This window comes from Ursus arctos, unplaced genomic scaffold (assembly GCF_023065955.2).
Source record: "Ursus arctos isolate Adak ecotype North America unplaced genomic scaffold, UrsArc2.0 scaffold_10, whole genome shotgun sequence".
Classification (NCBI taxonomy): domain Eukaryota; kingdom Metazoa; phylum Chordata; class Mammalia; order Carnivora; family Ursidae; genus Ursus; species Ursus arctos.
The window spans coordinates 62,702,931-62,724,509 of NW_026622764.1; the positions used below are offsets into that span (position 1 = coordinate 62,702,931).

Here is a 21,579-nt window from a genome sequence, read left to right on the forward strand (position 1 = left end):
TCTGACAAGTCAGTTTATAACCAAATGCCTTTTTATAACATGATAATTTGTCTTTAAATGTTTTAGCTGTTTTATTTAATATTAACTTGGACTACAGTTATAGTTGGTTCGTTATTAAGTACTTTTGACATAATTGGTTGAATTGCCCACTTTGGATAATCTTCAAGTTAGGAGGACTTCAAAAACCTATCCATTTTCTGAATTACTTAATGTACTCTATAAACAACATATGCTGAGGAAAAGGTACAGTTTTGGAAATAGTGAAGTAAGTCCGTATAAGATCTGTCAGGAGTCCTGTAAAATCTCTTTATATCTCTCCACGTATCCATGCCCATTGCTAAATCATAGTTAAAGTCAGCATCATCATCATCTTGACTTTTGTAGTAAATTCCTATTTGACCCGTCTTCCTGCTACTGTCTTTGCTCTCTTCTGATCTATTTCCCACGTAAGCAAACTGGAATAATCTTTTAAAAACTTCAAAGAAGATTATGCCACTACTTGCTTAAATTTCCCTAAAGCTTTCTATTGTACTTCACATCACATGTAAACACATAACCATTGATCTGCAAGGCCCTTTTCTCACTCACTCTCTGACCTCATCTGTTATATGGACCCTAATGCTCTAATCAACACCTATTTTCTGTTTTTAAAACAAATTAAGTTTTTAATTCTTTTTTAGTTTTTAAGTTCTTCTCTGTGCTTCAAATACTCATTCCCTGATCTTTTTTTTCTTTACTTTTTTTTTTTTCCTTAAGATTTTATTTATCTATTTGAGAGAGGGGGAGAGAGCATGAGGGGTGGGGGCAGAAGGAGAGGAAAAAGCAGACCGGACCAAACAGGGAGCCCAACTCAGAGCTTGATCCTAGGACCCCGAGATCACAACTGGAGCCAAAGGCAGATGCCCAACCAGTTAAGCCACCCAGGGACCCTTCCTGATCCTCTCATAGCCAGTTCCTTTGTGCCGTTCATGGCTCAGCTCACGCATCATTTCTTCAGAGTCCATTTCTTCCCTTCTCTGACTTAATGCTGCCCTCTCTATCACAGACTCACCACAGTACCCTGTTTTTCTTCCTCCTACCGATCAGTGCTCTCTGAAATTATCTTACCTATTTACTTGTGAGTGTCTATTTTCCCCTCTGGACTAGCAGCTCCATGGTGGCAGGAATTTTGTTTGTCTTGTTCATTTTTGTTTTAGTGCCTGAGACTTGGCTTGGCAAGTGATAGTGTTCTACAGATATTTGTGATTTATATATATAATGCTTACTGATTTGAATCCAGATTTATTCTGAGTTTCTTTTATTTTGTTTAGTTCAACTCTCTTAATATTTCAGGTGTTTCAAGAGGTATTCCAGGTCCTCTCTGAATCGGCAACAGGATCTGTCTCATTGTCCACCTCCTCCACAGCTAAAATTACTTGATTTCTTACAAAAAAGGAAGGAAAGAAAAGCAGGTCAACATTATGACCTCAAGATATCTAAAGCAGGAAATGTAAGTATGTGTTTTTTAAATGAAGCTTATTATGCCAAAAGCTTTGCTCATTTTGAATTTTCACCAAATTAATACTGTTTTTAATTTTCAGTGTGTAGATATGTGGAAGCGGAGTCCCTGTAATTTGGCCATACCTTCTGAAGTGGATGTAAGTCAGTTCATGAATTGCAGTTGTTTTAATATTAAATTCCTAAATTAAAGAGCAGCTTATACTCTGGGAAAACAAAGACTGACTTGTTTTAAAAACAGAGTAATGATTTTTTTAAAATCCACTGCTCATTTTTAGAATATTTTAGAATATTCTTTCACATTAACTTGTGTAAGGATATAACATCTTAATCTGTGTATTGCTATAAAAGGCCTGTGTTCAGAGTAGGAATAATAAAGAATTTTGAAATATGGAAAAGGATGGTACATTATTACATAGTATGTATAAAATGTGTTCTTTTTATTTCATTATAATTTCCTGATAATCCTTCTTTTCTTGAATTAATTAAATGTGAAAATTAATAATAGTGCAGCAGTGGCCAAAATTAGGAACTTTGGCTGTTATTCTCTGCTGATCCATAGTATTCATGAGCTATAAATGATCAAAAATATGAAAGAGATCTTTTGATAACTTGTCCCGTATTTTACTTTCTTATTTCTCCTGTGTTCCTTTTTATTTTTCACTCAACTCTATAATTGGTTAGTTATTTTAATGGACATTTGCTTTTCTTCTGCATTCCTAGGCCAGCACATATGCTATTCTTATTCTCTGAGATTGAAAGAAAAATTTCTGAAAAGCACAAAGCCAAAACCATCTGAAGTACACTATATATATGACTAAAGGAGAATAAGCCACATTATTTCTTGATAACTTATGTGTTTCTGGAAGAACACAGCTTGAGAAGAATTGTTAGTGTAAATACCAAAGGGTGGGATTTAGCTTTGGAGGGTAGACTGGGTATCTAAAGCAGTGCCTCTCAAACCGTAATGTACATCCTAATCACCTTGGCTTGCTTGTTAAAATGCAGGTTCTAGTTCAGCAAGTCTGGGCTAGAACCTGAGATGCTGCGATTTTGCCAGGCTCTCAGGTTTCGTGGTACTGGGGTCCCCAGCCTACATTTGAGTAGCAAAACGCTAATACAAAGTTTTCTCAGTCTGAGTCGATCAGAAGAATCATCGAGAATACCAGATAAATGTAGATTTCAGGCCCCACTTCAGACCTTCTAATTTAGTCAGGTCGCCAGGGAAGGACATGGAAATCTGAGTTTTTACCAAGTTCCCAGGTGAGTCTGATTATCTTAAGGTCATGGTTACCAGGAAGATGAGAATATTTGATTCACAGAGACTAGTAGGAAATAATACAGAATGTATGGTCCATGTCTGATTAGACATTGGAAAAGGTTCACAAAAATTTTACCAACTTTAATATAAGTTCCCTAGTCTCCCTCCAGTTTTGTCCCATCACAAGAGAACTATTCCATTAAAACCCAGCCATAAGGAGCATCTGGGTGACTCGGTCGGTTAAGTTTCTGCCTTCAGCTCTGGTCATGATCCTGGGGTCCTGGGATTGAGCCCCATGTTGGGCTCCCTGCTCAGTTGGGAGCCTGCTTCTCCTTCTCCCTGCTCATTTCTTTCTTTCTCTCTCTCTCTCTCTCTCAAATAAATAAATAATCTTAAAAAAAAAAAGTGGCTTAAAAACCCAGACAAAGGAAAAGATCTTGGTTCTGATATGTCTGTGACATTCCAACTTTCCTAAAGGACAAATGTAATATCAGCTTATGGGATAAAAAGAAGAGGCACTGTCCAAAAAAGCAGCTGTGTTTATTACACCTATTTAATGATAAAAGGGATTCTAATTATGTTTTTAATACCAATTAGTCAAATTACTATATCAGGAAGGTTTTATTATTTTTTTTTTAAAGATTTTACTTATTGGACAGAGCGAGACACAGCGAGAGAAGGAACACCAGCGGGGGAGTGGGAGAGGGAGAAGCAGGCTCCCCGCTGAGCATGGAGCTTGATGCTGGGCTTGATCCCAGGACCCTGGGATCATGACCTGAGCCGAAGGCAGATGCTTAATGACTCAGCCACCCAGACACCCCTCAGGAGAGTTTTAAACTAAGCATAAGTAGTTGGTGATATTAGCAATTCAAGAATTTCTGTGCTTGAAACTATATTGTATTGTTGAGTTACTTAGGTTTTTCTCTCTGGTCGCAATACTTACTCCATTATGTATGCTGTCTCTTGATTTGATTGCTTAGGTGGAGAAGTACGCGAAAGTGGAAAAGTCCATAAAATCTGATGACTCACAACCAACAGTCTGGCCAGCCCATGTAAGTCCATCATTGTAGTCTTCTTTCTGATGAGGCTGTTTCTGAATTTATTAAACATAAAGTGCCTTTACTTTAGGGTTTGTTTGTTGGGGTTTGTTTGTTTTGTTTTTTTGTTTGTTTTGTGTTTTTCGTTTAAAGAACATCCTGGGGGTTAGTGAATTAAAGGAAAGAACAGTTGTTCAGTTTTGTTTTTCATAAAGTACGTTTCCATTTTAAAGGGCAGTTGTAATACATAACTGCATTTTTATTCTGTTGCAGTTGCATATTGGTAGTTCTGATTTGTTTTGTTTCTAATTAGTAAGCTATTCTAAGGACGATTTTAAATGTTCTATGTAATTTTCCCTAAGTGCAGTAATACTTTATTTTATATGTGACAAGTAGGTCTGTCTTCAAGTTTTACCCCTTTAATATTTGTATTTGCATTCATATGTCCAGTTTATGCAATTCTGCCATGTTTCACTTGGGTTTGGTTAACTACCCCATTGGACTCTCATTCTTAAAGTGCTATGTAAAAAAGAATCCTGGGGGGGAGGGGGCGCCTGGGTGGCTCAGTCGTTAAATGTCTGCCTTCGTCCCAGGGAGTGATTCCAGGGTCCTGGGATCGAGCCTCGCATCGGGCTCCCTGCTCCACTGGGAAGCCTGCTGCTTTCTCTCCCACTCCCCCTGCTTGTGTCCCCTCTCTCACTGGCTGTCTCTCTTCGTCAAATAAATAAATAAATCTTTAAAAAAAAAAAAAGAGTCCTGGGCTTTATTCCCTTTGATGGTCTTAAACAGGTCGATAGTCAAAATGTGATGTGTCTTCCTATTGCCAGATACAAGTTAGTGTGTTGTTTATTTTGTTAACTTTGATTATGTATTTACTGAAGAAGGTATCTGGGATGGTCTTTTTTCAGGATGTAAAAGATGATTATGTATTTGAATGTGAAGCTGGTAATCAGTATCAGAAAACAAAGCTGACCATTTTGCAGTCACTTGGTGATCCACTTTACTATGGTAAAATACAGCCATGTAAAGAAGATGAAGAAAATGACAGCCAGATGTCTCCATCCCAGTGAGTTCTGTTAAATACATGTAATTGACAAAATTAGGCATCAGAATTTATCTAGCAACTACTGATGAACCATTAATGAATAAAAATTTCCCTTTGGGGATTCATTTGTTATTTAAGTACTCCAATTAGATTTGTCAGTGGACAAAAGTAAACCTAAATTACAATTACCGTCTTGTCCAGGAGTTATTTAAAATAATATCTTCTTAAAAACCTATGGTATAATTATTCTCATACTTGCTTTGAAGAATATATCCCTCTTGTTGTATTTATGTGTTGACACGACTTCAACCTACGAGCAGGAAGTTGAAGTGTTTCTGAGAAGTAGCTTGTTTAAATGGATAGAAAGTTTTATAAATGAAGAAGCTGTTGGTATTGCAGCACTGCATGTAAGGACAAAGACTCAGTGCTTAATGTAGTTACTGGCTCCAAAAAATACACACACACGCATATTTGATCTTCTAAAACTTATGGACTATATATATTTAGTACAAGGTAACAGTATTTAGTTTTGTTTTTATTGTTAGTTTATTAGTTTTGTTTTTCAATCAAGTTGATGCTGTTTCAAGAAGAAGAAACTACAAAGAGGAGCTCAACAGAAAAAAGCAGGGGCCAGGAATATGTTAAATTATTTATAAATCTTTACTTAACACAAGATACTAAATGAAACTATAGCAGACATGGATTTTAAAGAGCAACCTCACCAGTATCTTAAGTAAAAGTCAATGAGAAGAAATAGTTTCAGTCAAAGAATCATTAGGTAATTTTTTCACATTAGCCAGTTTCTATTGTTGAATACTATATAGACAGATCAGATGTTTTGATTACCTGTGTTTTTAAAAATCTCCCCCTTTAAGACATACATTGGTCATTTTAAATTATGAACTTTTCTCAAACACAAAAAGATACAATATACTTTTTCTCATTTAAAAAAGAAAATCAGTTCAAAAGCCAACTGATCAGATCTAACAAGAAGAGAATTGAATTTTTTGCTTTTACATCAGGGAGTTGCTGCAAAAATGCTGCATGATTTGTTACTTCCAGTCATTCCTCCATATTCATAAATTACTTGAGTTAATAACTATGAAGTTAAAGTTTGAGCTGCATTAACCAAGTTTTTTCTTTTTTTTTTACATTTTATATTTCAGCTCCTCCACAGATGATCATTCAAATTGGTAATTAAAAAATAAACAAACTCACTATTTTAATCTGTTAAGAAATCATATAAATGTCAAATTCTTTAAAAAGACTTGGTAAAGACATTTTATTGAATTGGCAATAAACTACCTTCCTTGTCTAAAATACATTTTAAGATCTGCTCTATAAACATTATTAATGATTTCGAAAATCAAAGGTTAAAGTGAGAGGAAGGCCAAAGGCCTTGCACACAGTAGTTCAGTGAATTTTGCTCTAGGGCAGACACTTGCAAGGATGTATAGCACTTGGTAACTTTCGGCCCAGATTTTGTTTTGATACATAAGTTTTATGCCAAAATACATCTTTAAATTAAATCAGCCAAATTATTCACAGGATATTTTATAATGCATGCAAAACTTGGTCATTGCTTCATAAGTTTAAATGTATTTAAATTTTTTTTTTTGTAATATCTCTGTAGTTTGACTCATTTTGTAAAACTGCAGTCACTAAAATATGGAAGCCTTCAAAAGTAATCCCAGGGTTCCTTAAGACAACTCTTAACCTAATACTTTTCTCTCTTCTAAACATTTCAGGTTTATTATTGGATCAAAGACTGATGCTGAGAGGTAAAAATATTTGTGTCTTTATCTTTAATCTGGATGGATATGAAAAACTTCATTTTTATAGGATAGAGAGTACTCCACTAAGAGTCACAACTTTGGTTTTAGTTATACCTTAGATATTACTAGGATTTTTTATGGAATTAGGAAAATAACACAGGAATAATGTTTAAAATACAGTGTATTTTACGTTAGAAAGCATAGATGTATCTGTTAGCTAAGGAAGATAATTTCTGAGTAGTACTTTAATCAGAATGCAAGTGAAAGTGGGTAATTTCTTTGGCTGCTTATTGGTTAAGTATTCCCTATAATTTCTGTATTAAAGGAAGATACTGTATGTTTATCTTTAGATTGTTTATTAGCAAAGTGTTTTGAGCATTAGCTTGTCACTGAAAAGATTAGAAGAATGTGCTTTTTGCACAAATTATCTAGTTTGAATTTTTGTGTAAATTTTGATGGAAATTCTTTTATTAACAGTTACTATTTTCTCCTGTGAATTTATGTTTAGAACAGTTAGCTAATCCTTACTCATTTACTCCTAATATTCTAGGGTAGTCAATCAGTACCAGGAATTGGTCCAGAATGAAGCCAAATGTCCAGTCAAAATGTCACACAGCTCCAGTGGCTCAGCCAGCTTGAGTCAACTTTCTCCAGGGAAAGAAACAGAAGTGCGTTTGATTATTTTTTTGTGCCTAATTGTTTCTCAAGGAATCTAAGAAATGTTAAAGACTGTTTTTTGAGGAATGGGGTATTGTTTAGTGTTTAACTTTCTGTAATGGAAGCTTTCAAGTATATACAAAGGTAGAAAGAACAGTATAATGAACACCTGTGTATACTAATCACCTGGTTTCAACAGTTTTCTCTTTTCCCTGGAAAGATTTAAGAGTGGAAGCTTTGCTTCAGTTTACCTTTCTGCTCTTCTCCCTCAAACTTTCTCCCCACCCTACTACTTAGAAATCTTTTCTTCATCCTATATATCTACCGTAATTTATTTCATGGATCATCTTATGTGAAATTATATTTTTTTATACATCTGTAATGCCCAGCCAATAACACTAATGTACTTTGCAGAGTTTTAAAGTGTTCGTTCTCATCTAGAAGCCATAGTGGTATTAATTTATGAGTTTTTGATTTGGGCCAAATTTTAACAAGTATATTTAATGTCCCTGTCTCTTAGCAGCCGGAGACTGTGTCAGTTCAGTCTTCAGTATTGGGAAAGGGAATAAAACATCGACCTCCACCCATCAAACTTCCCTCAAGCTCAGGAAATAGTTCTTCAGGTATTACATTCTTTGGTTTCTGTCATCTGGAGTATAACACAGCATAAGTGATAATCTATTTTTAAAACTATACTCCTGTTATGACTTACTTAATTCATAGAATTTCAAATTACAGGTGTAGGAAATAACTTTTATACTCTTCTAGGTAACTATTTTACACCACAGCAGGCCAGCAGCTTTCTTAAATCTCCAACTCCTCCTCCTGCTTCCAAGCCACCAAGTCTTTCTCGGAAGTCATCTGTGGATCTCAATCAAGTTAGCATGCTTTCTCCAGCTGCCCTGTCACCTGCCAGCTCATCACAAAGTGAGTTATAACTTAAATTCTTCATTAGCTCTTCATTGGCTTTTTGCATTAGTGTTTCTTAAAACAGCTATTTTTTTTTGACCAGTGAAATATTGAAATCAATGTACTATGTACCCAAAATGTATAAGTTTTTGAGAAGCTTCAGGCAAATCTCTTGTTAATTGTATGTATTATGTGTTTATTGTAATTGTATTTGTTTTTCTGTATCTATGTATGCACTGTGTGTATACCTTATAGATTTACAACCTACACATCTCCTTAAAAAAATAATCTGTTAATTAAATGTGGCAATAGGATTCCAAAATATTTTTTATTCCAGGGTTCCCTAGGATCATGTTACATTTTATGTAAACTATGTAGCTGATACGAAAAAAAAATGTCGTAAGAGTTGTTGCTGCAGTCCTATCTTTGTATATGTAAGAAACCAACTAGTTCCAAGGTGGTGATAAAATAAACTGAAAGCCAATTTTTCAAAACACTCCTACACCCTTAAAAATTGTAATCAGTTACTAAAATGTGGTAATAATCATAAGGCATTATTCTGAAAATATTAAAATGTAATTTTTACTTCTGAATACTTTTTTTTTTTAACATCATGAAAACTTAACGCAAGAATTCTAGCATTCAGTTGGGAGAATTTCTTCAAATTAGAGTTTTCTGAGATACTTAGGTATCAATTTGCAAAAAAGCATTCCAGTTTTTTAGATTTTTTTTATAGATAACTAAAGTGTGCTGAAAGTTTTAGTACACTGCACAGTGATAGGGTGGTCTTCGCCTTAGATTATAAACATCTTCATCTTGATAGCTCAAAAGGTGTAATTTTTCTGCCTTCTTGTTTTGCACAAAGAAAAATTTATAAATTTCCTGGAAGTCTTATTCACACTTCTTATGTTGTGGGTATGGATTATGTTAATCTACTGCACACAGTTGTTACTTTAAGTAAGGGTTGAGTGACAGCTTCTGGACATTCACATTTCTTTCCTTTCTTTCTGCAGGACATGAAAGCTAAAAAAGAAAACACCTCAAGAGCTTTTGGTTTTATTTTTTTGGTTTTTGTTTTTTGTTTTTGTTTTTTTTTAAAAAGTTGATAAACTGTGCATACTTCATTCACAACAGATTTTCTATACATTCTTACATTTAAACAGAAGTACACAGTTACTGTTAAAGATGCAGTATTATCTATCAAATATTTGCTTTATTATTGTGTTTTGTAAATTTGTTTGTCAGGATAAACTTGATGTGTTAGGAATTAAACATGTACATTTAGGTGCCAAATATGATTGTTAACCATATGTAATTTATTAAATATGTTCAGAGTTTATCTCAGACTGTTACAGAAAATAAGCAATATTTTTTAATGAAGTTCTAAATTAGTGAAATCGTAAATAACAAAAATTAATTTGAATTCCTCTTAAACGTTTTAGGCCAAAGGTAGCATGTAGGAAATTAACTTTTAAATGGGTATTGTGGTAGTATACAAATGTATATTTTTACTGTTACTGTAATAGCATCTCTGATGGAATTTTTAGGTGATATACTGCATCCTTAATTGTAATTGAGTGTAGCAACACTCATGTATCATGTGTAGAAATTAACACTTGCAGTTAACTGCTTAAAAAAAAACTGGAACAAATTGTCAGTGCTAAGTAAGATTCCATTAACCTTATTTTAAAAAGGACTGGCCATTTATAACAAACTAGCAATTTTTATTTTTCTCAATGAGCAGGATCTGGAACTCCTAAGCCATCTACTCCTACACCAACCCCTTCATCGACCCCACACCCTCCTGATGCTCAGAGCTCAACTCCTATTACCCCTTCAGCCACCCCTACTCCCCAAGATTCAGGCTTCACCCCTCAGCCCACTTTGTTAACTCAGTTTGCTCAGCAGCAAAGGTCTCTGAGCCAGGCAATGCCTGTAACGACCATTCCTCTTTCCACCATGGTAACATCCATAACTACAGGAACCACGGCCACCCAGGTCATGGCAAACTCTGCTGGACTTAACTTCATCAATGTAGTGGGCTCTGTTTGGTAAGTTTGCATTGATGCCCTGATTTTGTTTCTGTTTGTTGTTGTTGTTCTGTTGTTTTTTAAGATATTCTCATTGATCTAAGTAAATTCTTGTGAAATTAATAAATTGCATATTTCTGAAACTGAAAAATAGTTTATATATGGATAGAAGCTATCTCAACAAGTATGTTTTAATTTTAGGTCATATATGTATTATATGCATTAACCTGATACTACTCCACATTGACAGCAGTATAGATTTTCTTGTTTATCCTCAGCATTAGCATCTTTTAATCCCTTGATTAATGCTTTTACTCTTTCAATTTATATTTAAACCTTGATAAATACATAGTACTTAATTTTAGATAATCTTACTGTCACTGTCTGGCATAAAAATGAAACAGAGCCCCAAAACTGATGTTTAAGACCAAAATACCTAATTGTGTTTGTGTAGTAGTTTATTTTTTAATCCAAGGAATTAATTATGTGACTGAAATTTTCTTATGTAGTAGAAGTTTAATGCTTTGTCTTATTCTCCTGCAGTGGAGCTCAGGCTTTGATGAGTGGTTCAAACCCTATGCTGGGCTGTAACACTGGTGCCATAACTCCTGCAGGAATAAACCTGAGTGGCCTTCTACCCTCAGGCGGTCTGCTACCAAATGCATTGCCCGGTGCAATGCAGGCAGCTTCTCAAGCAGGTCAGAATGTTGGAAATAATAACCTCTAAAAAATTAAAGTACATGCTAATGTAAAAATGTCATTTTAAGCATATTATATACACTTAACGTCCTTATTTCTTGAAGCATTATGTCACAGGGATTTCGTTTAAAAAGCCCTTAAAGGTCTGATATTTAAATCAAAAAGCATTTAGCAGTTCTATGAAGAAACTTGGTAAGTTTCTACAACTTCTATCTGCCTTCCAAACATAATAAATTAATTTTGATAGCCTTATTGTCAGTGTAGTCCTCCTATTCCAGGTAAAAGAAATACATTTTGGAAACACAGGTTGTGTCAGAAAGGCAACATAGAATGGCAATAAAAAGCCTAGGCTCTGGAACCAGATTACCTAAGTTTGAATCACAGGTGTGCAACTTACTGAATAGTGTAATCATGGGAAAGTCACCTCACCTTCCTTGTCAATACAATGGGGGAAAATAATGCTTTGCCTCATAGTTGGGAAGGTTAAAGGAGTAAATACAGATGTGGTACTTTAAACTGCCTGAGATGACATAAGCATTCAAAAAAATTACTGTCCTCATGATAAACAGTAGTCGTTTTAGTACAGTAGTAATTACTGTATATAACAGTTCTAACAACTTAATGCTATTTTGTAATGCTGTTTAAAATATTTTGTAGTATCTTGGAATGATCTAGTTTCTTACTGCTGAGAAAAAACTTAGCAGGAAAAACAAACTTGACATAGTAAGAAAAATTTATCAAAAAATTTCTTGAATTATGAGAACTCAAACCCAAAGAGTATAATTTAAACAGGTAACATATTGCTGTGATTTCCTAATTCTAGCTGATGAGCTCATTTTAATGTTCATTAAGTGTTAGTGGCAGAAGCTCTGGAAAAGGAATCAAGTGTTGAACTTAGGATGCTTATATTTACCTTTACCAATTAGTTACATGTGGCTCCAGGTGTTCACTATGGGGCCTAAAAGAAGTAACTTAATTTTTCTCCCTCGGCCTCAGTTTCATTTGTTCTAAAAGGGAGTAAAAATATCTAACTTCAGATGGTACGTAGGAGACATTAATGAAGTGATTTGAAAGTGCCTTTGATAAGCCATAAACATTAGATAGATGTTATTCATTTTTAAAGGAAGTTATGGGGGTGCCTGGGTGGCTTAGTCAGTTAAGCATCTGCCTTCGGCTCAGGTCATGATTTCCGGGTCCTGGGATCAAGCCTCACATGGGACTCCCTGCTCAATGGGGAATCTGCTTCTCCCTCTTCCTCTGCCCCACCCCCTGGCTCGTGCTCTCTCTCTCTCAAATAAATAAATAAAATCTTTAAAAATAAATAAAGGAAGTTATGTCATATCTTTTCATGAGGATTTTTCCTGATGGGGATATATCAGTACTGTAATATTTTAATATGATTATGCTGCTTCAGTTTCTTATTACAGGGGTTTGTTTATACCATCACCTGTGAATGTTCTGCCTCTTATCTTTTTTTTATTCAATTATCTGCTGAGAGGACTAAATACATTTTAATTAGTGTTCAAATTGGTATATTTTATTGGCAGGATATGCACATACTTTGAGACTGTGGTCTGCAAACTACAAGAATGGTTATATTTTTAAAGTTTTGTTTTAAAAAAAAAAGACAAGAGGAAGAGTATGCCACAGAGGCCATATGTGGCCCACAAGGCCTGCTGAAAAAGTTTGCCAACCCCTGCTTCATGTACTCTATGTTGCATCACAGATTTTTGGGACTAAGTTTAGAAATAACAGCATTGTTTCCTGACTTTCAGTTTGGACACAGTTCAGTGTTCTTTAACATTAATAATATTACCATTTGTACTTGAAAAAATAGCAAACAGCACACGGGGTTCTTGGAGATAGGATTATTATTGTGTACTACTTAGCACTGAGAAATTTAAATAGATGTCAATACCTGAAAGGTATTTGCACAGCAGTGACAATTTTATTATATTCATGGTGTCTGCATACTTCCTGATTACTTTATCAACCAAAAGTCAAAATAGTGGTAAAAGAAGTTATCATTTCTGAAACAATAGAATACAGGTATACCTTGCTTTATTGCACTCTGAAAATACTGCATATTCTTTTACAAATTGAAGGTTTGTGGCAAACCTGCATCAAGCAAAGCTATTGATGCCATTTTTGCAATAGCTTTTCCTCATTTCCTCGCTCTGGGTCACATTTTGGTAATTTTTGCAGTATTTCAAATCTTTTCATTATTATTACATTTGTTGTAGTCCTCTGTGATCAGTGGTTGTGACTCATTGAAAACTCAGTTAATGTATTTTTTAATAAAATATTTTAATTAAGGTTTGTACATTGTGTTTTCAGACATAATGCTATTGTACATTTAATAGACTACAGTATGATGTAAACATATTCATTGGGAAATGAGAAAATTCAATTCATTGCTTTATTGCAATGCTCACTTTATTGCAGTGATCTGGAATTGAACCCACAGTATCTCTGAGATATGCCTATAAAATGTACATCTGATGCTCCATATCTTTGAATGAGAATTTTGTGTTAATAGGTATTGATGAATTTTTTTTGTTTTTTTATTTTAAAAGTATAGAAAAAACCACATCTATGCAGAAAGTACTTAAAATGTTGTATTTATAGTTACTAAAGGATAAAATAACTTTGAAGTGTAAAAAAAATTTAATTCCTTCTTATAACCATGAGTTTTATTTAACAGGTGTTCCATTTGGTTTAAAAAATACTTCAAATCTCAGGCCCTTAAATCTACTCCAGGTAAATGCGATATACTGCTTTTGATTGAAGTTTTTATGCTTGATATCTTTTTTAATAATGTATATCTGATCATACAAGCATTGAAATGTTGAAGTCTGTCCTGAATCTTCTAAGGGTGTGGTTAATTACTGCTTTCTTTGTATAATCACGTGGAAAGTGGATAAAGAGAAAGAATCTGTATCCTACATACCATACTCATTGGCTCCAGCACCCTGCCTAATCAAGCAGTAGCTGTTCCGATGGGGAGAATTGACAACTACCAAGGACTACGCTTGCCTACAGTAGCAGTAATAGATAATATCTAGAAAATAATTCCTCTTTCAGTGGGCATTTTATGTATGTATCATATGTATTACTGTTCGCTTGAAGAAAGATTTTAAAAATAGGTAGGTGTTCTTTTCCTAAGCAGAATATGATTTCTTAGCACAATGCCAGGCACCTAATAGACATTCATTAAATGTTTGTCAGATTATAGTTTGTGTCTAATGATGAGGCTTTACTTACATGTTACCAGTATCACCATATAAAAAGAGATTGAAAGTGGAGAATTTAGTACAGGTTATGAATTTACAATATTCTGGGTGTTATGCTAGGTCCTTTAATTTAAGGATGAGGTCCAGTATAAATCTACCAGGTTGGAAAATGGATGAGTTTGTCTACAAAGAACTTTTAGAAAAGGTAGACATGAATGTCTGGACACAAAATGGCAGAGCTTTGGATTATGAGGAAATAACAGTACTAGACAGGGACACCTGGGTGGCTCAGCGGTTTAATCATCTGCCTTTGGTCAGGTCATGATCCCAGGGTCCAGGGATCTAGCCCAGTGTAGGCCTCTGCTCAGCGCCGAGCCGCCTTCTCCTTTCCCCTCTGCTGCTGCTCCGCCTGCTTGTGCTCTCTCTCTGCCAAATAAAATTTTAAAAGAACAAAAGCAAAAAAACAGTACCAGACAGATCAGCTCAACCTGGTCTTCAGGAATAACAAATCAAGAAATGTATTTTAAGGGGCGCCTGGGTGGCACAGCGGTTAAGCGTCTGCCTTAGGCTCAGGGTGTGATCCCGGCGTTGTGGGATCGAGCCCCACATCAGGCACCTCCGCTAGGAGCCTGCTTCTTCCTCTCCCACTCCCCCTGCTTGTGTTCCCTCTCTCGCTGGCTGTCTGTATCTCTGTCGAATAAATAAATAAAATCTTTAAAAAAAAATGTATTTTAAGCCAAAACTTTAAATTAAACATTTCTTACATGAGATGCAAACAGTGTCTGTATTTACAGAATGTAATCGCAAAACAGTCCACTTGTAATACGGACAGACCACAGATCATATTGTTTTATTTAGCTAACTTCCTTGCATATTGCTCTTGGAAAGGAGTGGAATTCCTTAATAGCATTAATCATAAGGAATAAGGCTACCTTATAAGTTAATTATATTTTGCTGCATTTATTATGTTAACTGATTGAGGAAAGAACTGTTGACCTATGCCAAGTCCAAATTTACCTAACAATGAGGTTTAGATACTGACTTGAGCACACTGTGGGGAGGGGGCAGGGTTCTGCAGACCTAAGAGTTCTGTAGTTGGGTATTTATTTGCTTGTACCTTCTCTTAAGGACTGCAAAGTGCTTATACAGTAGTCCCCCATTATCTGCGGAAGATACATTTTCAAGACCCCCAGTGGATGCGTAAAACATGGGTAGTAGCAAAACCCTGTATATACTGTTTCTTCCTCTACGTATGTGCTGTTAACCTTAAAAATAAAACTCCATTATTTTGCCAGCAAAATGGGTTTATTTTGGAATAACAGAGAATTGCTGTTTGGGCCAAGCAAGCTATGACAAAACCATAGGCAAGTTCAACAAACAAAAGAGAGGAATGTTATTTTATGATGAAGGAGGAGGAAGTGGAGAGGGTTGTTTTGAATGAAGTCCATTGGAGAAAACAAGAGTTCAGGTTGATGATAGCTTCTCTCTGGCTGAGTTTCAGGGGTGGTTGATTTCTTGTCGGAGATGCAGTGCACATCTTTCTCTGCTGGGGCCTGTCCCTGATGATTTTTCCTGTTCAGGATTCTTTTGTTGGGGGTCTGTAAATGACAGTCTTCCTATAACTGACATTGAGCTTCCCGACTCTAGTGTCTCTCTATTTTCACAGTACCTACAATGAAGTTTAATTTGTGAATTAGACACAGTAAGGGATTAACAGTAATTAGTAAAATAGAACAGTGATAACAGGTACACTATAATAAAAATTATGTAAATATGGTCTCTTCCTCTAAGTACAGGGTACTATACTTACCCTTCTTGTAATGTGAGATGATAAAATGCCTAGATGATGAGATGAAGTGAGGTAGATGACATAGGTGTTGTGATGTAGTGTTAGGCTACTCTTGACCATGTCAGGAAGATCATCTGCTTCTGGACTGCAGTTGACTGTAGTAACTGAGACCAGGGAAAGCAAAACAATGGCATGAAGGGAGGTTACTATAGCTTAAAGCCCTATAGAATAAATGGAAAAACCATTTATTTCCTGATGCATTTGAAAACCATAGTTTTAATTTTTAATACAGACTTTTCTGGATGCTTTAAAAAGTGGTTTTTTTGTTTGGGGGTTTTTTGAAGTAATTTAGGTACAGAATGACAGCAGCAAGTAGTGCCTCTAAACTAAAAATATGGATATCTAATGTACTTCCATTACAGCTTTGGAATTCCTTACTATGTTACATAAAAATCCATGCATTTCTGGTTTTTGATAAAGCTAGAACAAATTAGAGAAGTTCTCTTAAGATGTATATTTTGATTGTCACTAGTTTCTTGTTTATACTTTGTAATGCTTATTTAATGCTGTTTTATATTGATGTGTAAGAGTTAAAGCAGTATGTGTGTTTGGATAGCTAACTATTAAGCAGAATCATAGATGTTTGAGATTACTTACATATTTGAGAGCCTGCAGTAATAGCAATTAAAAGTTGTTTTTAATTTTTTTTTTTTTTTTTTTTTTTTTTTTTTTTTTGAGGGCAGGGGTATTGGTTTGGTTTGGTTTTTGTTCACCTGTTTCCTCAGTCCACAGAAGAATGCCTGATACATAGTGAATGTTCTAAAAATGTTTATGGAATAAAGAAATTTAAATAATGTAAAATGAGCTAATTAGTTCTTCTTTAATAGCTTCCAGGTGGTTCACTCATTTTTAACACACTGCAGCAGCAGCAACAACAGCTCTCTCAGTTTACACCACAGCAGCCTCAGCAACCTACAACATCTAGTCCTCAACAGCCAGGGGAGCAGGTATGTGCTGTCCAGCCCTCCATTTGCTTTGTATTACGTAATTGTAACTCTTTTTTTTTGGTATATTCCAAGCATATTTGACATGGTTTTAGTTCAGACAGACAGCTGCTGTTCTGCTTTTATTATCAGTAGTAGTGATCAGTTATTGGGTGCCTATTTGAAATTCTTTTCCTGCCCATGCATTTTTTGCCCAGTCATCGTCCTTCTGTTTGTAATGTTTTGTCTCTGTTGGAATAGAGATGTCCCTATAATCATGAAGCTTAGGGCAAAGGGAAGATAGACACAAATATTTGTATATGGTTAAACAGAATGAAATTTAATAAGAACTGCAGTAAATTAAAGGAGAGGGAACTATAAGTTTTTCTGAACCTTCACTACACTTTGGAATCATCTGGGAACTAAAAATACTGATTCTTAGGTCCCACCCCCCAGAGTTTCTCTTAGTTCACAAAGATTCCCCAGTTAAGTCTTGGTTGGATAAAGCTCATCCTCTAGTAGATTCTCAGGAAGGGCACATTCAAAAAATTTTTTCTTTATTCTTTAACACATGAAGGATTAACTTGGCTGGATATAAAATTGATTTGCACCTTTTTTTTTTAATTGTAAAATATACATAATACGTAATTTGCCATTGTCGTCATTTTAAGTGTGCATGTTAAGTATATTCATATTGTTAGGCAGCCAGTCTCCACAGCATTTTCATCTTGCAAAACTGAAACTTTGTACCCATCAATCAATAATTCCCTATTTCCCTCTCCTGTTAGCCCCGACAGCCAACATTCTCCTTTCTGTTTCTCTGAATGTGACTAGTCTAGACAGTAGTTGTCTTTCTGTGACTGGTTTACTTCACTTAGCATAATGTCCCCAAAGTTCTTCCATGTTGTAGTGTGTGTCAGAATTTCCTTACTTTTTAAAGCTGAATAATATTTCGTTGTATGTGTATACCACATTTTGTTTATTCATTCATCTGTCAATGGACATTTGGATTGCTTCCATCTTTTTGTCTGTGATAAATAATGCTTCTATGAACATGGGTGTACAAACAGCTCTTTAAGTCCCTGCTTTTCAGTTCTTTTGAATAATACCCAGGAGTGAGATTTTTCATTTTTTGAGGGACCTGCATATTGTTTTCCATATGGCGGATACCTTTTTACATTTTCCCCAGCAGTGTACAAAGGTTTCCGTTTCTCCATATCCTGACAAATTTTGACACTTGTTATTTCCTGAGGCTTTTTTAATAGTAACCATCCTCATGGCTGGAAGGTGATAAGCTCATTGTGATTTACATTTCCCTAATGATTAATGTTTTTGAACATCTTTTCATATACTTGCTGGTTGTCTATGTATCTATTCTTTGGAGAAATGTCTACTCAGGTCCTTTTGCCCATTTTTAAAATCAGTATCCAGGGAAATCCTCTCAAGATAAATGTCTTGTAACTTGTGAAGTGTTTAACTTACGTTATTTACTAAAATGTTATTTCAAACACTGTTTTAGGTGATAGCAAAGGATGTCTTTTTCATAGTGAAAGTTTTTAGTTTTGATGAACTCTGAGTTATCAACAATTTATTTCTTTTATGGATCATGCCTTATGTGTTGTCTAGGAATGCCTCACATAGACCCTATGGCCCAAAGATTTTCTCCTTGTTGTCTTCTAACAGTTTTACAGCTTTTCATTTACATCTGTGATCCATTTCCGGTTAATTTTTGTGTAAGGTATAAGACTTGGGTCAGGATTTATTGGCAGGGGGCAAAAGGGATCGTGGTCCAATTGCTACAGCACTAGTTGTTGAAAAAGCAATCCTTAATCCATTGAATTACTTTTGCTCCTTTATCAAGATGTATTTACATGGCTGTCTGTGTTCTCTATTCTCTTCTACCTCTCTTTGTATCTATCCCTGTGTTGGTACCACACTGTCTGGGTTAGTGTAGACTCAATAGTAAGTCTTAAAATCAGGCAGCGTGATTCCTTCCATTTTATTTTTCAAAACTGTTCAGCTGTTCTAGATCTTTTTCTTTTCCATCTAAATTTTAGAATAATCTTGTCTATAGATACAGAGGGAAAAAAGAACCTATTAAGGATTTTTAAAGGAGTTGAGTTAAGCCTATAGGTTAGTTTGAAAGTGACTTTACGGGGCGCCTGGGTGGCGCAGTCGTTAAGCGCCTGCCTTCCGCTCAGGGCGTGATCCTGGCGTTATGGGATCGAGCCCCACATCAGGCTCCTCCGCTATGAGCCTGCTTCTTCCTCTCCCACTCCCCCTGCTTGTGTTCCCTCTTTCGCTGGCTGTCTCTGTCTCTGTTAAATAAATAAATAAATAAAATCTTTTGGAAAAAAAAAAAGAAAAAGTGACTTTACTATCTTTACTATGTGAATTTCCAGTCCATGAACACTTTGTTATTCTTTTTTACAAGAATCTAATGTTGGTATTTTTCCTCATACCGGGGGGGAGGGGGGGAGGGAAATTACCAACTCAAAATTGTTTTTCTTTTTGTACAATCATGTATTATTTTTTTATTCAGGGTTCTGAACAAGGTTCAACCAGTCAAGAACAGGCCTTATCTGCTCAGCACGCTGCTGTTATTAACCTTGCTGGAGTAGGAAGTTTTATGCAGTCACAGGCAGCTGGTTGGTATCTTTATACCTTCATATGTTGAATTTACTAAAAATAACTGATCACATAGGGATCTCAATATTTTAATTATTTCTTTTCCTTCTCTTACAAGCAGTATCTGAGGACAAAATATGGTTCTATTTAATGCATGAACTATTTATTGATGGCCCTCTGAGGTGTTTTTGTTAATTTGACAGTTGATTAAAAATGTTTTTACCCACATATATTAATAGCAGTTGGGTTTTTCTCACATTACAGTTCGTAAAATTTTATACAATTATCCAGCTTACTAGGAAGCTACCAAAGCTGTTAAATCCTCAGTTCTCCTGGGTTATTGAGACTGCATTTTTGTTGATTGCATAATCTTTGGTCTCATTCTGGTAGCTTGCAATTGCATGAATCAAGACTTAATGGTCAGCATAACTTTTATAAGCCACTTTTATCATTTGGAAAAAAAAAGATTATACTAAATGACTTCTCACCACTTCCAGCAGTAAATGGTGAACCAAAGATTTACCTTTAACTAAGATACCTTGTCACTTAAAGACAGTAATTATAACATTACATTTAATTAAAGTCACTAAATCACTAAGTGTGTAAGTAAGCTATGATAGAGTTTGAGGATTGGGTGAACAAACATGTCAACATTTTGAATTATCACTGGGCTTACTGTCATATCTCTACAACTCCTAGTGTCTGAATTTAGAATAAGCAAGGTCTCACATAATGCCCTATTTAGAGCTCATGAATTTCCAAATGGAAATTTGTGATCATAAACCTTTACCACCCAAGTTATGAATCTCCTAAAATGGCTGTTGTATGTTTTAGTGGAAAGAATTCTAGGCTGAAAAATCATGAGAATGTTTCTAGCTTTGGACCTGTCAATAATTAGAGTGAGTCACTCAGACCATCATGGCCTGTAATTTTTTCATCTGTACATTGAGAGGGTTAAATTGATTACTCAGGCCCCCCTCAGCTTGAAAGGAAATAGAATTTTGCAGTCTCCATTCACCACCATTGTTGGCTAGTAGTGTAGTCTGAAACTCATTGCAGCATCTTTTGTTTAAAGCACTTATCCACCAGTTTGTCATTATGGTAGATTGGACTTCACCCACTCCCTTTCTACTTCATTGATTCGATTTAAAACAACATACTGTATTTTCCATTTCTGCAAGAAAGCCCTCTCAAAAAAATAACACTAGCATCAAATTTCATTGTGGTGCAAGAAAAGGGATATGGTGCTTTGGCACACGGGCACTCCCTTCCCTTTCATATCCAGAAGGTTCTATAATCAGTGGTACCCTCAACTAACAGGAGACTGTACTAAATTTATTCTGAAATGTCTCTGATTTGATACTTAAGATTAATCATACTGATAACTTTTCTATTATTTCATTTTCTGTGTTGTCCTTTTCTAACCCTGGTAGCCTTCAAACTTTTTGACTGGCCTGCTTTCCCCTTCTCCTCTCTGTAGTGTTGTCTCAGCTTGGCTCTGCCGAGAACAGACCTGAGCAAAGCCTTCCTCAGCAGAGATTCCAGCTCTCCTCTGCCTTTCAACAGCAGCAGCAACAGATACAAGTAATCCAGCAACTTCACTCTGATTACATTTTTAAAGATACTCTGCTCCAAAAGTACTTCAACATACTTTACTCTAGTTTTATTTTACTGTCTTTTAAGACTATACAGTAGTAGGTAAATAATTTAGCAAATTTTACTTAAAAGTCTGACATTTTAGCCAGTCAACTTGGAGCACTGAACATCTAGTACATTTAAGCCATACTCTTCCTAATTTAAAATTTTTCATGAAGTGCTGGTGGCACATTAACATACATTTTGTAGTTTCCAGTATTTTTTGAAACAGACAGTTGTTAGTGCCAATGGTTAACTTTTTGATATTGTACTGCAGAAAAAGGCAAGTATACCAGTGTTCCTATTAGTAAATGTCATACCTGTTTTAGAAAAATGTTATTCCATGATTGTAGGAAGTCCCCATATTATAGTTGACTATCTTTGATATGCAGGGTGGTTTT

General features: G+C 35.3%; 1 protein-coding gene across 38 annotated transcripts in view; it reads left to right on the forward strand.

Annotated features, from left to right (window-relative positions):
• Positions 1 to 21,579, forward strand: part of SUPT20H (SPT20 homolog, SAGA complex component) — a 40,106-nt gene that overhangs the window by 17,708 nt on the left and 819 nt on the right. For 10 of the 38 annotated variants that reach the window (XM_026493153.4, XM_044381765.3, XM_057309019.1 and 7 more), the window contains 15 exons: positions 1,333 to 1,489; positions 1,581 to 1,637; positions 3,739 to 3,810; positions 4,704 to 4,861; positions 6,007 to 6,033; positions 6,589 to 6,621; positions 7,166 to 7,283; positions 7,793 to 7,895; positions 8,041 to 8,199; positions 9,926 to 10,232; positions 10,755 to 10,909; positions 13,615 to 13,670; positions 16,820 to 16,939; positions 19,458 to 19,563; positions 21,024 to 21,127. In XM_026493153.4, coding sequence (XP_026348938.1) covers positions 1,333 to 1,489; positions 1,581 to 1,637; positions 3,739 to 3,810; positions 4,704 to 4,861; positions 6,007 to 6,033; positions 6,589 to 6,621; positions 7,166 to 7,283; positions 7,793 to 7,895; positions 8,041 to 8,199; positions 9,926 to 10,232; positions 10,755 to 10,909; positions 13,615 to 13,670; positions 16,820 to 16,939; positions 19,458 to 19,563; positions 21,024 to 21,127 — 1,732 coding nt within the window. The remainder of the gene's footprint in view (positions 1 to 1,332; positions 1,490 to 1,580; positions 1,638 to 3,738; positions 3,811 to 4,703; positions 4,862 to 6,006; positions 6,034 to 6,588; positions 6,622 to 7,165; positions 7,284 to 7,792; positions 7,896 to 8,040; positions 8,200 to 9,925; positions 10,233 to 10,754; positions 10,910 to 13,614; positions 13,671 to 16,819; positions 16,940 to 19,457; positions 19,564 to 21,023; positions 21,128 to 21,579) is intronic. The other 28 variants (XM_048215454.2, XM_048215458.2, XM_048215451.2 and 25 more) reach the window with 9 other exon arrangements.